This window comes from Oncorhynchus keta, chromosome 1 (genome assembly GCF_023373465.1).
Source record: "Oncorhynchus keta strain PuntledgeMale-10-30-2019 chromosome 1, Oket_V2, whole genome shotgun sequence".
NCBI lineage: Eukaryota > Metazoa > Chordata > Actinopteri > Salmoniformes > Salmonidae > Oncorhynchus > Oncorhynchus keta.
In genome coordinates, this window is record NC_068421.1 from 98,950,115 (window position 1) to 98,965,550 (window position 15,436).

General features: G+C 42.4%; 2 protein-coding genes across 2 annotated transcripts in view; both read right to left on the reverse strand.

Annotated features, from left to right (window-relative positions):
* LOC118381429 (tumor protein p63-regulated gene 1-like protein) overlaps positions 1–6,938 on the reverse strand; it is a 32,277-nt gene extending 25,339 nt beyond the window's left edge. Inside the window, exons 1-3 of the mRNA XM_052525901.1 lie at positions 6,444–6,938; positions 4,592–5,274; positions 1,140–1,228 (exon numbers count right to left, since the gene is read on the reverse strand). Of these exons, the coding sequence (XP_052381861.1) occupies positions 1,140–1,228; positions 4,592–4,765 (263 nt within the window). The 5' untranslated portion in view covers positions 4,766–5,274; positions 6,444–6,938. The remainder of the gene's footprint in view (positions 1–1,139; positions 1,229–4,591; positions 5,275–6,443) is intronic.
* On the reverse strand, positions 4,868–5,258 carry LOC127931858 (uncharacterized). The gene is made up of 2 exons (XM_052525947.1): positions 4,935–5,258; positions 4,868–4,885 (listed from the first exon to the last, which is right to left on the reverse strand). Exons 1-2 carry the CDS (start codon positions 5,256–5,258, stop codon positions 4,868–4,870), a joined length of 342 nt encoding a protein of 113 aa, XP_052381907.1.
* Positions 6,939–15,436: the final 8,498 nt, after the last annotated feature.

Consider the following 15,436-nt stretch of genomic DNA (forward strand, 5'->3'; position numbering starts at 1 on the left):
TCCTTTATCTACTGACCCAGAGTCAGATGGGGCCCTTTATCTACTGACCCAGAGTCAGATGGGGCCCTTTATCTACTGACCCAGAGTCAGATGGGGCCCTTTATCTACTGACCCAGAGTCAGATGGGGCCCTTTATCTACTGACCCAGAGTCAGATGGGGCCCTTTATCTACTGACCCAGAGTCAGATGAGGTCCTTTATCTACTGACCCAGAGTCAGATGAGGCCCTTTATCTACTGACCCAGAGTCAGATGAGGTCCTTTATCTACTGACCCAGAGTCAGATGAGGCCCTTTATCTACTGACCCAGAGTCAGATGAGGTCCTCTATCTACTGACCCAGAGTCAGATGTGTCTCTGCGAGCAGTTTGAAGGAAGCTGCTAACTAGAGCAATTGTTAACTAGCGTCAGCACAATGCCTGGAAGTCTATGGGTATCTGCTAGCGTTAGCACAATGCCTGGAAGTCTATGGGTATCTGCTAGCGTTAGCACAATGCCTGGAAGTCTATGGGTATCTGCTAGCGTTAGCACAATGCCTGGAAGTCTATGGGTATCTGCTAGCGTTAGCACAATGCCTGGAAGTCTATGGGTATCTGCTAGCGTTAGCACAATGCCTGGAAGTCTATGGGTCTCTGCTAGCGTTAGCACAATGACTGAAAGTCTATGGTTATCTGCTAGTGTTAGCACAATGACTGTAAGTCTATGGTATCTGCTAGCATTAGCACAAAGACTGGAAGTGCTAATGTAATTTAGAGGTAGTTTCACCAGCCAATGCTAACTTTCTTCTTACTGGACACATACAAAGGTTATCCATTAGTACATCTGACTCCTACTGTGAAAGGGTCATGTTAACATGTCAACTCTATTTTACCTTTATTTAACTAGGCAAGTCAGTTAAGAACAAATTCTTATTTTCAATGACAGCCTAGGAACAGTGGGTAAACTGCCTTGTTCAGGGGCAGAATGACAGATTTGTACCTTGTCAGCTCGGGGATATGAACTTGTAACCTTTCGGTTACTAGTCCAACGCTCTAAGCTACCCTGCCGCCTATATTTAATACACGTGAAAATGCTCATTTGACATGCCTTTTTTGTTGTTGTAAGGGATTAGAGGAGACGGTATGGGTAACAATGAAACTCACTCAGCCATGAGCCAGACACCGTGGACGGATCCGTCCTCCTCATTGATCAGCGCCTTGATGTCTTCTAGGGATTGGTCCAGGGTCCCAGGCTGCACAGGACAATGTGTTAGATTACAATTCAACTTTTAAAATGGGACAAGAGCCACGTTTAAATATACGTCTTGCAGTTACGAGAGCTAAAACTTCAGAATTATTTCGACCATTAGCGATCACTATCATCTGAGTCACAGTGAACTTGAATCTGCTCTGTTGAGAGGGACTCAGGTGGCTGATATACTGTATATATGTCAAATCGGGAAATAAAATGCCTCTTATGATGCAAAACGCATCCTACAGGGATCATTTCTGTATTTATCTTGAAAACTTGATTGCTGACGAGCTAAATATTTTTGGGACTATGTCCACAATGGACTAATGAAACAAAACAAAATAAGACAGTTTTCCTTTTTAATACTTTTGAGTTCGTTTTGTTTGCAATACAAAATTTTGTCCCCGACTTCAGAAGTTTTTCTTGATATTAAAATGGCTCAAAAGCGAAAGTGCGATTTTCACATGTGGAGTTGTCTTACATGTGAAAGTGAAAATTGGATTTTCAGGCGTGAAAAAGTTATTAACATGTGAAACCACAAATTTTGCAGGTATTAAGTAGGGCACTATATAGGGAATAGGGTGCCAGCCCTGGTCAGAGGTAGTGCACTATATAGGGAATAGGGTGCCATTTGGAACACATTGACATGTCAGTATATACAGTGCCTTCGTAAAGTATTCAGACCCCTTAACTTTTTTCCACATTTTGTTATGTTACAGCCTTATTCTAAACGGATAAAATAGTTTTCCCACCACATAAATTTGGCCAATTTATAAAAAATTTAAAACTGAAATATCACATTAACATACGATAAGGATTCAGACCCTTTAATTCAGTACTTTGTTGAAGCACCTTTGGCAGCGATTACAGCCTCGAGTCTTCTTGGTTATGACGCTACAAGCTTGGCACACCTGTATTTGGGGGGTTTCTCCCGTTCTTCTCTGCAGATCCTCTCAACCTCTGTCAGGTTGGATGGGGAGCGTCGCTGCACAGATATTTTCAGGTCTCTACAGAGATGTTCGATCGGGTTCAAGTCCGGGTTCCGGCTGGGCCACTCAAGCACATTCAGAGACTTGTCCTGAAGCCACTCCTGCGTTGTCTTGGCTGTGTGCTTAAGGTCATTGTCCTCTTGGAAGGTGAACCTTTGCCCCAGTCTGCAGTCTTGAGCGCTCTGAAGGTTTTCATCAATGATCTCTCTGTACTTTGCTTTGTCATTATGGGGAATTGTGTATAGATTGACGAGGAAAAAAATATATATTTAACCAATTTTAGAATAAGGCTGTAACGTAAAAACAATCTTTTGAAAAAGAGAAGGTGTCTGAATGCACTGTAAAAGCTCAGATTAATGTGGTTAGTTTAGGAGTGTCTCGTTGGCCTGGCAGCTGGTTAATCATTATTATATTTACTGTAGGAGTGGACAGACACAGCTGGTTGAGGGGGACGATATTTACTGTAGGAGTGGACAGACACAGCTGGTTGAGGGGGACGATATTTACTGTAGGAGTGGACAGACACAGCTGGTTGAGGGGGACGATATTTACTGTAGGAGTGGACAAACACAGCTGGTTGAGGGGGACGATATTTACTGTAGGAGTGGACAGACACAGCTGGTTGAGGGGGACAATATTTACTTTAGGAGTGGACAAACACAGCTGGTTGAGGGGGACGATATTTACTGTAGGAGTGGACAGACACAGCTGGTTGAGGGGGACGATATTTACTGTAGGAGTGGACAGACACAGCTGGTTGAGGGGGACGATATTTACTGTAGGAGTGGACAGACACAGCTGGTTGAGGGGGACGATATTTACTGTAGGAGTGGACAGACACAGCTGGTTGAGGGGGACGATATTTACTGTAGGAGTAGACAGACACAGCTGGTTGAAGGGGACGATATTTACTGTAGGAGTGGGACAGACACAGCTGGTTGAGGGGGACGATATTTACTGTAGGAGTGGACAAACACAGCTGGTTGAGGGGGACGATATTTACTGTAGGAGTGGACAAACACAGCTGGTTGAGGGGGACGATATTTACTGTAGGAGTGGACAAACACAGCTGGTTGAGGGGGACGATATTTACTGTAGGAGTGGACAAACACAGCTGGTTGAGGGGGACGATATTTACTGTAGGAGTGGACAGACACAGCTGGTTGAGGGGGACGATATTTACTTTAGGAGTGGACAAACACAGCTGGTTGAGGGGGACGATATTTACTGTAGGAGTGGACAGACACAGCTGGTTGAGGGGGACGATATTTACTGTAGGAGTGGACAGACAGCTGGTTGAGGGGGACGATATTTACTGTAGGAGTGGACAAACACAGCTGGTTGAGGGGGACGATATTTACTGTAGGAGTGGACAGACACAGCTGGTTGAGGGGGACGATATTTACTTTAGGAGTGGACAAACACAGCTGGTTGAGGGGGACGATATTTACTGTAGGAGTGGACAGACACAGCTGGTTGAGGGGGACGATATTTACTGTAGGAGTGGACAGGCACAGCTGGTTGAGGGGGACGATATTTACTGTAGGAGTGGACAGACACAGCTGGTTGAGGGGGACGTTAAATCTGGGGTCTTAATCTGATCAAACTGCATTGAGAGTAAATACACGTGGCATTGTGGATCACTACAATAATTCAAATGTAATTAATCTGTGTAGTAGAACCATTGAAATGTTGATTTCACTTTACAGTGGTAGACCTATGTGTGTACAGTAAACCTTTACAGTAGTAGCCCTTCTATGTGTGTACAATAAACCTTTACAGTAGTAGCCCTTCTATGTGTGTACAGTAAACCTTTACAGTAGTAGCCCTTCTATGTGTGTACAGTAAACCTTTACAGTAATAGACCTACTATGTGTGTACAGTAAACCTTTACAGTAGTAGCCCTTCTATGTGTGTACAGTAAACCTTTACAGTAGTAGCCCTTCTATGTGTGTACAGTAAACCTTTACAGTAGTAGCCCTTCTATGTGTGTACAATAAACCTTTACAGTAGTAGCCCTTCTATGTGTGTACAGTAAACCTTTACAGTAGTAGCCCTTCTATGTGTGTACAGTAAACCTTTACAGTAGTAGCCCTTCTATGTGTGTACAGTAAACCTTTACAGTAGTAGCCCTTCTATGTGTGTACAGTAAACCTTTACAGTAGTAGCCCTTCTGTGTGTACAATAAACCTTTACAGTGGTAGACCTATGTGTGTACAGTAAACCTTTACAGTAGTAGCCCTTCTATGTGTGTACAGTAAACCTTTACAGTAGTAGCCCTTCTGTGTGTACAGTAAACCTTTACAGTGGTAGACCTATGTGTGTACAGTAAACATTTACAGTAGGATAAGTTTTAAAAAGTAGGCTATTATTACCCTCAAAACAAAGAACCTCTTGAGTTTGAACTGATTTAGTGCAGAAGTCCAACGGTTCCCCTTGGCCCCGGGTCCAGCTCCATCCCCGGGTCCAGCTCCATCCCTAGCTCCAGCTCCATCCCTAGCTCCAGCTCCATCCCTAGCTCCAGCTACATCCCCTAGCTCCAGCTCCATCCCTAGCTCCAGCTACATCCCTAGCTCCAGCTACATCCCTAGCTCCAGCTACATCCCTAGCTCCAGCTACATCCCTAGCTCCAGCTACATCCCTAGCTCCAGCTACATCCCTAGCTCCAGCTCCAGTATCAGGTGTAGGGGCAGCACACCCACTCTCCTCTGTCTCTACCTCGGGATGACCACTCTCTGGGACCTGGGGACTCTGGGCCTGGGGGCTCTGGGCCTGGGGGCTCTGGTGCGGCTGGTTGCTCTGGTGCGGCTGGTTGCTCTGGGGCGGCTGGTTGCTCTGGGGGTCAGGTTGACTCTGGGGCGGCTGGTTGCTCTGGGGGTCAGGTTGACTCTGGGGCGGCTGGTTGCTCTGGGGGTCAGGTTGACTCTGGGGCCGAGGGGAGGTCTGGGTCGGGTCCAGACGAGAGGAGGACTGGGTCTCTGGTCCTAGTTCTGGGGGCTCCAGCTCCACAGCCTTGGAAGTGACCGTTTTACCCTCAGACATTGTCCTATGATGAGATCTGAACAAAAACGCACATACATTCTGCAATAGGAATATCCAGGTGAACAAAAAAGTTAGAGCAGCCGTTGATAATATCAATTAAAACAAATCAGGTTTATTACAAGTTGCAACAGGGAGACACCAGAACAGAAGAAGACAACGTGTCTAACTGGCCTCTTGAAGGCCCTTGTCTATTCTAATCACACACATATTCAAACGTTCAGTAAATACCAACCCCGAGAGGCTTGTAAGGAAGTCAAAACAAAACGCAGTGACGTTGTCAGGCTGCTACAGAATCCCACAGTGTACAACAGACTACAATAATAATCAATCCATGTCCTTGTGCCTCCAGTCTGGTGTCAATCACTATCAACACAATCTTTAACAAACAAAACCTTGTAAAATCATGTGTTAAAGAAAGAGAAAACATATCAATACACGAAGCATTGTGTTAATCAGTCTTTACTGTATATTCCCTTGTATTAATATTAAATATTGCCATTACGCATGTTATTTTACAGACTAACCCCACCACGGAAACCCATGAGATGTAAAGTGTACCAAATGTTAGACCAGGGCTCATAGAGTTCTGGTCAGAAGGAGAGCACTGTTAGACCAGGGCTCATAGAGTTCTGGTCAGAAGGAGTGCACTGTTAGACCAGGGCTCATAGAGTTCTGGTCAGAAGGAGAGCACTGTTAGACCAGGGCTCATAGAGTTCTGGTCAGAAGGAGTGCACTGTTAGACCAGGGCTCATAGAGTTCTGGTCAGAAGGAGAGCACTGTTAGACCAGGGCTCATAGAGTTCAAATAGCCTTTCTCTTGCATTCGTTCCCATGTTCTGTTGGCAATTCATGTTTGATAGCTTTGGTCACTGATTAGGCAATGTCTACCTGTATTCAATCCCCAATCCGCCTCAATCCCCCCCAATTAAATTGGCTATAATTAGGCCTACTAGGTTTCATTCCGTCTATAATTAGTAGATTTCATTATGCTTCGGTCTTGTAAATCGGTGTTAGACTTTAGTGCTGACAGTATTTCATAGAACAGCCATTCGGATACATTACGCACCAGAAATCTAACGTGACACATTAGTGTTTAGCTGTTTCTTCATTAAAACAATACCGGGAGGGGAAAAAAAACTCCTTATTTCAAACCGATTGGGATAGTTTACAAGTATAGGCTACTTACCAGTTGGTATTTGTGGACTCTGGGACGTATTGTTGTCAAGAGGGAAACGAGTGGTATGAGAGTCAGTGAAAGATGCGCAACTGCAGGGCATCAGGTGTTTCCTTGTTCCGTGTTGTAGTTAAATGGGCAGCCACGGAGACGTACACGGAAACACAACACACTTGTTGTTCACGGTAGTTTCGGTGCTGGACAATCTGTACACTGGGCCAGTAGCGAAGGAAGGCGACACTTCTCCCTGGGTCAGAGCTATTTAGCATTTAACGAGCAAAAAGCGTAAGTTCCAAAATAACGCCGCTTTCTTGTAGTCTAAATGGTTGAACGGCTTGAGAAGGCTGTCGCCTGCAGTCAACTGCCGTATATCTGATACCAATTCAATGTAAAGTTCTATATTCAAATGTGGCTCAGGTATTACCCATTACCCATGCCACCCATACATTGTCGTTACAGGCCTAGCTTATAGCCAGCTATTCACCCTACAAACAAATAATCAGTTTATGGGTATTTAAATATTCAAAGACACCCACGAAATGTGCCTACAGTCTATAAAAATCGCCCACAGTGATTGCAATAAAATGTCATTTTATTGGCTGCATTTCAATTTCCTATTGTGACACTGTTAGGCCTTGTGTATGACACATCTCTAAAGAATAGATCTTAGGATACCATACAAGCTATTCCTTGGCTATACTCTCTTTTGTGCCTAAAATACCAATATTTAATTTCACCAGGTTTGACCGTGAGAGACAGACGTTAATCTTTAAAAAAAATTAATGACAGGAATGAGGTGATACATCTAGATTTGAATAGGCCATACATCATCAACCGACGACGCATCGGTTCATCTATTCCGGCTAATCGTTTCTGAAACGGCGTGCTGTAAAGGCCACTCATTTCTTCAAAACTCTCTGAAGGAGCCTATTCTTACATTCTGTTAAGGGCTCGACGTTTAGACCCGAACCTAGTTCTAATCCTGAGGAACCGTCAAAGTCATGCTGACAGGCGACAGACAGCGTTCTGTGAAAGGCTTTTATGCGTATGATTTAGCTACACCTACGCATGGCAGGTCTATTTTCTATTTAAAGACAGAAAAACAATTCGGTGTTAATCTATTGTCTATCCGCCGAGACAGGAGAAAGGCTTCAGAATTGTTAACTGAATACCCTAAGAGCTGAAAGACCAGGAATCGATGGGTTATGGCCAGAGTCGTGTCATTACTGCTCATTTATCTTATCACTGCTTTGATGTAATACGCTAATAATATGTTATTAAGTGTCCTCCTGTTTTAAATTCCTAAAGAAGCCTTTAATTAGATAACCAGAAGCATTACTGATGGGTCCCCGACTGCTTTGGGACTTTGGGACTTTAGGACTTTAGGACTTCTGGGAATCATGGTGTATGTACACTAACGTTCAAAAGTTTGGGGTCACTTAGAAATGTTCTTGTTTTTGAAAGAAAAGCACATTTTTTTGTCCTTTAAAATAACATCAAATTGATAAGATACAGTGTAGACATTGTTAATGCTGTAAATGACTATTGTAGCGGGAAACGGCTGATTTTTAAATGGAATATCTACATAGGCGTACAGAGGCCCATTATCAGCAACCATCACTCCTGTTTTCCAGTGGCATGTTGTGTTAGCTAATCCAAGTTTATCATTTGAAAAGGCTAATTGATCATTAGAAAACCCTTTTGCAATTCTGTTAGCACAGCTGAAAACTGTTGTTCTGATTAAAGAAGCAATACAACTGGCCTTCTTTAGACTAGTTCAGTATCTGAAACAAGGACCTTTCTTCTGAAACTTGTCAGTCTATTCTTGTTCTGAGAAATGAAGGCTATTCCATGCAAGAAATTGCCAAGAAACTGAAGATCTCGTACAACGCTGTGTACTAGTCCCTTCACAGAACAACGCAAACTGGCCCTAACCAGAATAGAAAGAGGAGTGGGAGGCCCTGGTGCACAACTGAGCAAGAGGACAAGTACATTAGAATGTCTTGTTTGAGAAACAGACGCCTCACAAGTCCTCAACTGGCAGCTTCATTAAATAGTACCCTGCAAAACACCAGTCCCAACGTCAACAGTGAAGAGGCGCTCCAGGATGCTGGCTCCAGGATGCTGGCCCATCCTTTCTTTTTAGGTCTGAGACAGCTTTTTCTTTCCAACTCTGCCTCTGTCTCCTCTTCACCAGACTGAACTCTGCCTGTGTTCTTCACTTTGCGTTGAGACCACTCTGCCTAAGTCACCTTTCACTGTTTTTATTGGCCAGTCTGACTGGACATGGCATCCAGGAGTTTTCACTGTTTTGAGACCAACTCTGCCTAGAAGGCCAGGATCCCGGAGTCTCCTCTTCACTGTTGACGTTGAGACTGGACAGAGGAACTCTGCCTAGAAGGCCAGGATCCCCGGAGTCACCTCTTCACTGTTAACGTTGAGACTGGACAGAGGAACTCTGCCTAGAAGGCCAGCATCCCGGAGTCGCCTCTTCACATCTTTATGACGTCACGCTGTACAACTATCTCAGTGATTCTAAATGCCTTTTTCTAGAATGGATGATGGATTCAGTCTTTTATGATTATCACATGTTACCAAGGCCTAAAATGATACCCGGGTGGTACCACAGTGTTGAGCATTTCACTCACATTTGTGAATAACAATAGTCAAGTATGATCTCGTTTAATAGCAACAACAAACAAAACAATTATGCAGTAGCTGTTTTCAAAGTATTTCTGTTGTTTTGTTTCATAACTTGTAAATTAAATCACTGAAAGTCAAAGAACTATGATTTATATGGCCTATCCCACCTGGTGCCTCAAACACTGCCTGGCTGGAGGCTGTACGCATATAAAGAGCTGAGTGAAAGATTAATTGTTCGAAGCGCTGAGCACAGGCATAACAGTTGGTCTAATTTATTTGAAACTAAAGTCTACTGAGACTTTGTCCTTGTGTTTCTTGGCTATTTACATTATTACACAGCTTTTGTCTCTTCGCTAGGAGCAGCCAATTGCAGGAAAACTCAAACTACTGTAATATTGAGAACAACCGAGCACTTGAACAAAACTATGTAAATAGCCAAGAAACACAAGGACAAAGTTACACTTTATTAGCATTTCGGGTCAAATCGACCAACTACATTTTGGCTTCCGATTTGAGAAATGTTTTACTTTTCCCAAATGCTCTGGGTGACCACTCGCTGGTGAAATTGACATTCTTACCTGCCAATTCCAAAATCTACCCATATTTTGTCGGGTGGTGGGTGTTATTTTTCCACCCGGTTTATGAATTACACAATTATCAAAAAAGCCAGGCTAAGATGATGCAACATCATTCAAAATCCAGCTTACTGTCAGCTTACTCCCAGTTTACTGCCAGCTTACTGCCAGTTTACTGCCAGCTTACTGCCAGCTTACTGCCAGCTTACTCCCAGTTTACTGCCAGCTTACTGCCAGCTTACTCCCAGTTTACTGCCAGCTTACTCCCAGCTTACTGCCAGTTTACTGCCAGCTTACTGCCAGCTTACTGCCAGCTTACTGCCAGCTTACTCCCAGTTTACTGCCAGCTTACTGCCAGCTTACTCCCAGTTTACTGCCAGCTTACTCCCAGCTTACTGCCAGTTTACTGCCAGCTTACTGCCAGCTTACTGCCAGCTTACTGCCAGCTTACTGCCAGCTTACTCCCAGCTTACTGCCAGTTTACTGCCAGCTTACTGCCAGCTTACTCCCGGACACAGGTGTTATTTGGGATGAGACTCAACATAATATTGGAGATTACGAGCTAATAGAGAGTAGCTACCGATGATCAAGGTAAGAATTAACATTCTTGAATTAACATTCTACATCTGTTTGAATAAAACTGTTGCAGCATTATGCTATTGTATGTAATGTGAAGAGTGGTTTTATTAGCTAACATAGCTAACTTGCTAGCTATATACACACCGAACAAAAATATAAACGCAACATGTTGGTCCCATGTTTCATGAGTTGAAATAAAAGATACCAGAATTTTTCCGTACGCACAAAAAGCTTATTTCTCTCAAAATTTGGGCAAAAAAATGTGTTTACATCCCTGCTAGCGAACATTTCTCCTTTGCCCCCCCAAAAAATCCATCCACCTGAATGGTGTGGCATGTCAAGAAACATACTCATTACACAGGTGCTCCTTGTGCTGGGGACAATAAAAGGCCTCTCTAAAAAGTGCAGTTTTGTTACACAACACAATGCCACAGATGCCTCAAGTTTTGAGGGAGTGTGCAATTGGCATACTGACTGCAGGAATGTCCACCAGAGCTGTTGCCAGAGAATTTAATTTTAATTTCTCTACCATAACGTCATATTGGAGAATTTGGCAGTACATCCAACCGGCCTCACAACCGCAGACTACATGTAACCACACCAGCCCAGGACCTCCACATCCGGGTTCTTCACCTGAGGGATCATCTGAGACCACCCAAACGGCTGATGAAACTAAGAAGTATTTATGTCTGTAATAAAGCCCTTTTGTGGGGAAAAACTCATTCTGATTGGTTGGGCCTGGCTCTCAAGTGATTGTGGTGGCCCACCAACCCAGTCATGTGAAATCCATAGATCAGGGCCTAATTTATTAATTTCAATTGACTGATTTCCTCATATGAACTGTAACTCTGTAAAATTGTTGCATTTTGCGTTGATATTTTTGTTCAGTATAATTTTTAAAAAGTAAGAAAGTATTTATACCCCTTGACTTACTGCACATTTTGTTGTGTTACGGCCTGAATTGAAAATTGATTCAATATTTATTTAAATCTCACCCATCTACACACAATACCCCATAATGAGAGTGAAAACATGTTTTGAGAATTTTTTTACATTTATTAAAAAAAAAATTTTTTTTTAAATAAAAATAGATATCTCATTTATAACACTATTCACAACTCTGAATCAATGCTTTGTAGAAGCACCTTTAGCAACGATTACAGCTGTGAGTCTTTCTGGGTACGTCTCTGAGAGATTTCCACACTTGGATTGTGCAACATTTCACCATTATACTTTTCAAAATTCTTCAAGTTCTGTCAAATTGATTGATTACAATTTTCAGGTCTCACCATAGATTTTCACGTAGATTTATCTCAAAACTGTAACTCGGCCAATCAGAAACATTCACTGTCTTCTTGGTAAGCAACTCCAGTGTAGATTTGACCTTTTATTCTAGGTTATTGTTCTGCCGAAAGGTCAATAGTTGGGCCTGAAAGGTGAAGAGTTCTCTGTAGCTAGCGACTGGAACGAATCTGCAACAAACACTCAAACTGGACAGTTTTATCTCAATCTCTTCATTCAAAGACTCAATCACGGACACTCGTACTGACAGTTGTGGCTGGTTTGTGTGATGTATTGTTGTCTCTACCTTACTGACAGTTGTGGCTGCTTTGCGTGATGTATTGTTGTCTCTACCTTCTTGCCCTTTGTGCTGTTGTCTGTGCCCAATAATGTTTGTACCATGTTGTGTTGCTACCATGTTGTGTTGCTACCATGTTGTGCTGCTACCATGTTGTGTTGCTACCATGTTGTGTTGCTACCATGTTGTGCTGCTACCATGTTGTGTTGCTACCATGTTATGTTGCTACCATGTTGTGTTGCTACCGTGTTGTGTTGCTACCATGTTGTGTTGCTACCATGTTGTGTTGCTACCATGTTGTGTTGCTACCATGTTGTGTTGCTACCATGTGGTGTTTCTACCATGTTGTGTTGCTACCATGTTGTTGTCATGTGGTGTTTCTACCATGTTGTGTTTCTACCATGTTGTGTTGCTACCATGTTGTGTTGCTACCATGTGGTGTTGCTACCATGTTGTGGCATATATTGTGTTGCTACCATGTTGTTGTCATGTGGTGTTTCTACCCTGCTGTGTTGTCATGTGTTGCTGCCATGCTATGTTGTTGCCTTAGGTCTTTATGTAGTGTTGTGTTGTCTCTCTTGATGTGATGTGTGTTTTGTCCTATATTTATTTATTTTTAATCTCCCGTCCCCGCAGGAGGCCTTTTGCCTTTTGGTTGGCTGTCATTGTAAATAATCATTTGTTCTTAATTAACTAACTTGCCTAGTTAAATAAGGTTAAATCAAATAAAATAAAACATTAATAAAAAATGAATTTCCCCGTGTCTGGAAAGCAGACACTGAGAACAAGGAAGGGGTCATGGTTTGCTTTTGAAAGAGTCCCTCTCCAATATGAATGATTTCCTCTGAATCCACTGATTCGGTCACTCATCTGTAGAAGGTTTATTTTTTGCACTCATTGTGAATGACAGCAGTTCCTCTCTCGATGAGAAAAATATTTCTCAACACCCCCTCGATAACCACCAAGTCTCGGTGTGAAATGAAACATCATCATGCTCTGATATTTATTTATAGGGTACAATGAAGGGTCGCCTAGTGGTTAGAGCGTTGGACTAGTAACCGAAAGGTTGAATCCCAGAGCTGACAAGGTACAAATCTGTCGTTCTGCCCCTGAACAGGCAGTTAACCCACTGTTCCTAGGCTGTCATTGAAAATAAGAATTTGTTCTTAACTGACTTGCCTAGTAAAATAAAGGTAAAAGACATTTTTAAAAAATATAAAAAATGCACATTAATCAACATCAATATTACAATAATGCAACATCCATGTAAATGTGCTGGGGTTAGCCAAAAGCTAATTAGCACCCGTAGTCCCAGGACAAGTACATTGTTGTGTCTTTGGCATCATTAAACTGAAGACTGTTAGTTTACCAAATCAATTCTCTGTAATTATTATTACGTGATTAACTAATCAGGTAAATGTAATTAACTAGGAAGTCGGGGCATCAAGGAAAATATTCAGATTACAAAGTTATAATTTTCCTCATATAACTCTTCAGATATTTTAATATCTGATCAATTAGTCTTCTAATTAATTAATCATTCTTTACCTCACGTCTCATTCCAAAAGTCGTAAATTGTTGGTTATTTGCACGAACCCAGTCTTCACTTTGAATCCTCTATACATCAATACTAACTAAATAATCGCAGAAATGCACATACAAACAAACAAAGTAGATATGATTACAAGGAAATGACAGGGGATGTGCCCTAGTGGGCTACCCCGGTATTGCGGCTTGGTGGGCAAAAGGGAAGTGGGTGTAGACTGAGAAAGGCGGGAATTATGCAAAAGAATCACTACACACTTGATAATCATATTCATTGAATGCTAATCCTTTGCACATGAACGCTCACTCATTCGGGAATAACTGCAATCAATATAAATATTTACGCTCAGTGTGTCGTCCTGATCTCTGTTGGAAAGTTTGTTTCTGTTAGAGAGTTTGTCCGCACTCTCTCTCGCTTCCGTGGTTAGAATGGATAGTTCAGAGTCCCATTCAGAAATGTTGTTATAGAATAGATGTTTCGGCGGTTGTCGGCCTTCGCATTCACGGGTACATAATTTCTAGCTGCAGACTAGTAATTAGTATCGAAGAGTAGCTCTTATTCTGTCGGATCGATAGTCTCAGAGTTTAACCACGTGGTACGGTTAAAAAGATTCAGCAATCTACTCAAACCTTAGCCCTCTTGTGGTAATCGAGGTAAGCTGGTCTGAAACCTTAGCTCCCTTTGTGATGAGGTACTGGTCTCGACTCAAACCTTAGCCCTCTCGGTAACCAAGGTAAGCTGGACTGAAACCTTAGCTTCCTCTGTGATGAGGTACTGGTCTCGACTCAAACCTTAGCCCTCTCGGTAACCAAGTTAAGCTGGTCTGAAGGGAATTCCTCCCGGTGGGGGTTATATTCGGAAGAGTAGAAAGGGGCTGTCCCATGATGCCAGATCAATGTCTGCTCATGGGGCGAGCCAAGGATTTAGTTAAACTCCAAAGGGAAGTTTCCTTCATTAAAAAGTTTAAAATCACAATACATCATTTCACAAATAGTTGTATCTTTACTCATTCATTTTATACAACAATTAGATGCAAGCCTCACAGCTGAGACTCTTGTATAAAAAGAGTTATGGTAATGTGGCTGTATTGTCTCTCATGAGTTTCACAAACTTTAAATGAAATTGACCGGTGGTAGCTGGATTCTTCCCAGACCGTGTAAACATTCTCCAAAACATGGACATTGTTCAGTTCTCAAGTTCTGTGATGTGGAAGAGGTTCCTTTATTCTCCTGTGAAACTCACTCTCTCTATATACTCTGGCCATGAAGAGAGAAAATCTTCTAGGAATTTATGACCTGCCTAACAGAGCCTGGGTGAAGGGGGAAGAGAGAGAGAGGTGGATGGTGCAGAGAGAGGGAGATGGTGCTCGCTGTACCCAAAGAGGACCACATCATGACAACAACTACACAGTCACAATACACATACTCACTAAAACAATACAAAATACCAATACCATTACATCCAATAATATATCATTCTAACAACAACAACAACACTATCCTCAACTGTCGCCGTAGATATGAGGAACCACAGATAACAGGTTTGGATAGATTTGAGATATGTTTTCAGTTTCAATTTAAAAGTACAATAATCAGTGCAGCTTCTCAAATCCATGGGCATTGCATTCCAGGATATTGTAGCTCTAACAGAGAAGGCCGATTGGCCGATTTTATTGTGTCGAAAAAGGGACAACGCAATCCCCTTTAGTTACTGCCCTTGTTACCCTGGAGGTGCTTTCGTTGAGCATGATATGCCGGCATAGGGGTGGAGGGGCAAAACCACGGAGGATCTTAAAGACAAGGCTTGCATCTTGCATCTACATACCGCTTAAAGCTATCCAGACTAAATAAAGTATGTTTGTAAATGATATGACAATGGTGGTAACTGTTTGGTTTGTTATAAAAAATATTAAGTGTTTGAGTGAATTCAATTTGTTTCAAAATAGTAACTCCTGTTTGTGACCAGCATGTGAGGCTATTTCTCAGCTGTGAGAGGATCACAGCATATATAGTTTGGTGGCCTCCAGAGGAAGGAAAGGACTGATAAACCTACAGTTGGATAATCCTAAATTAACCATGTTAAA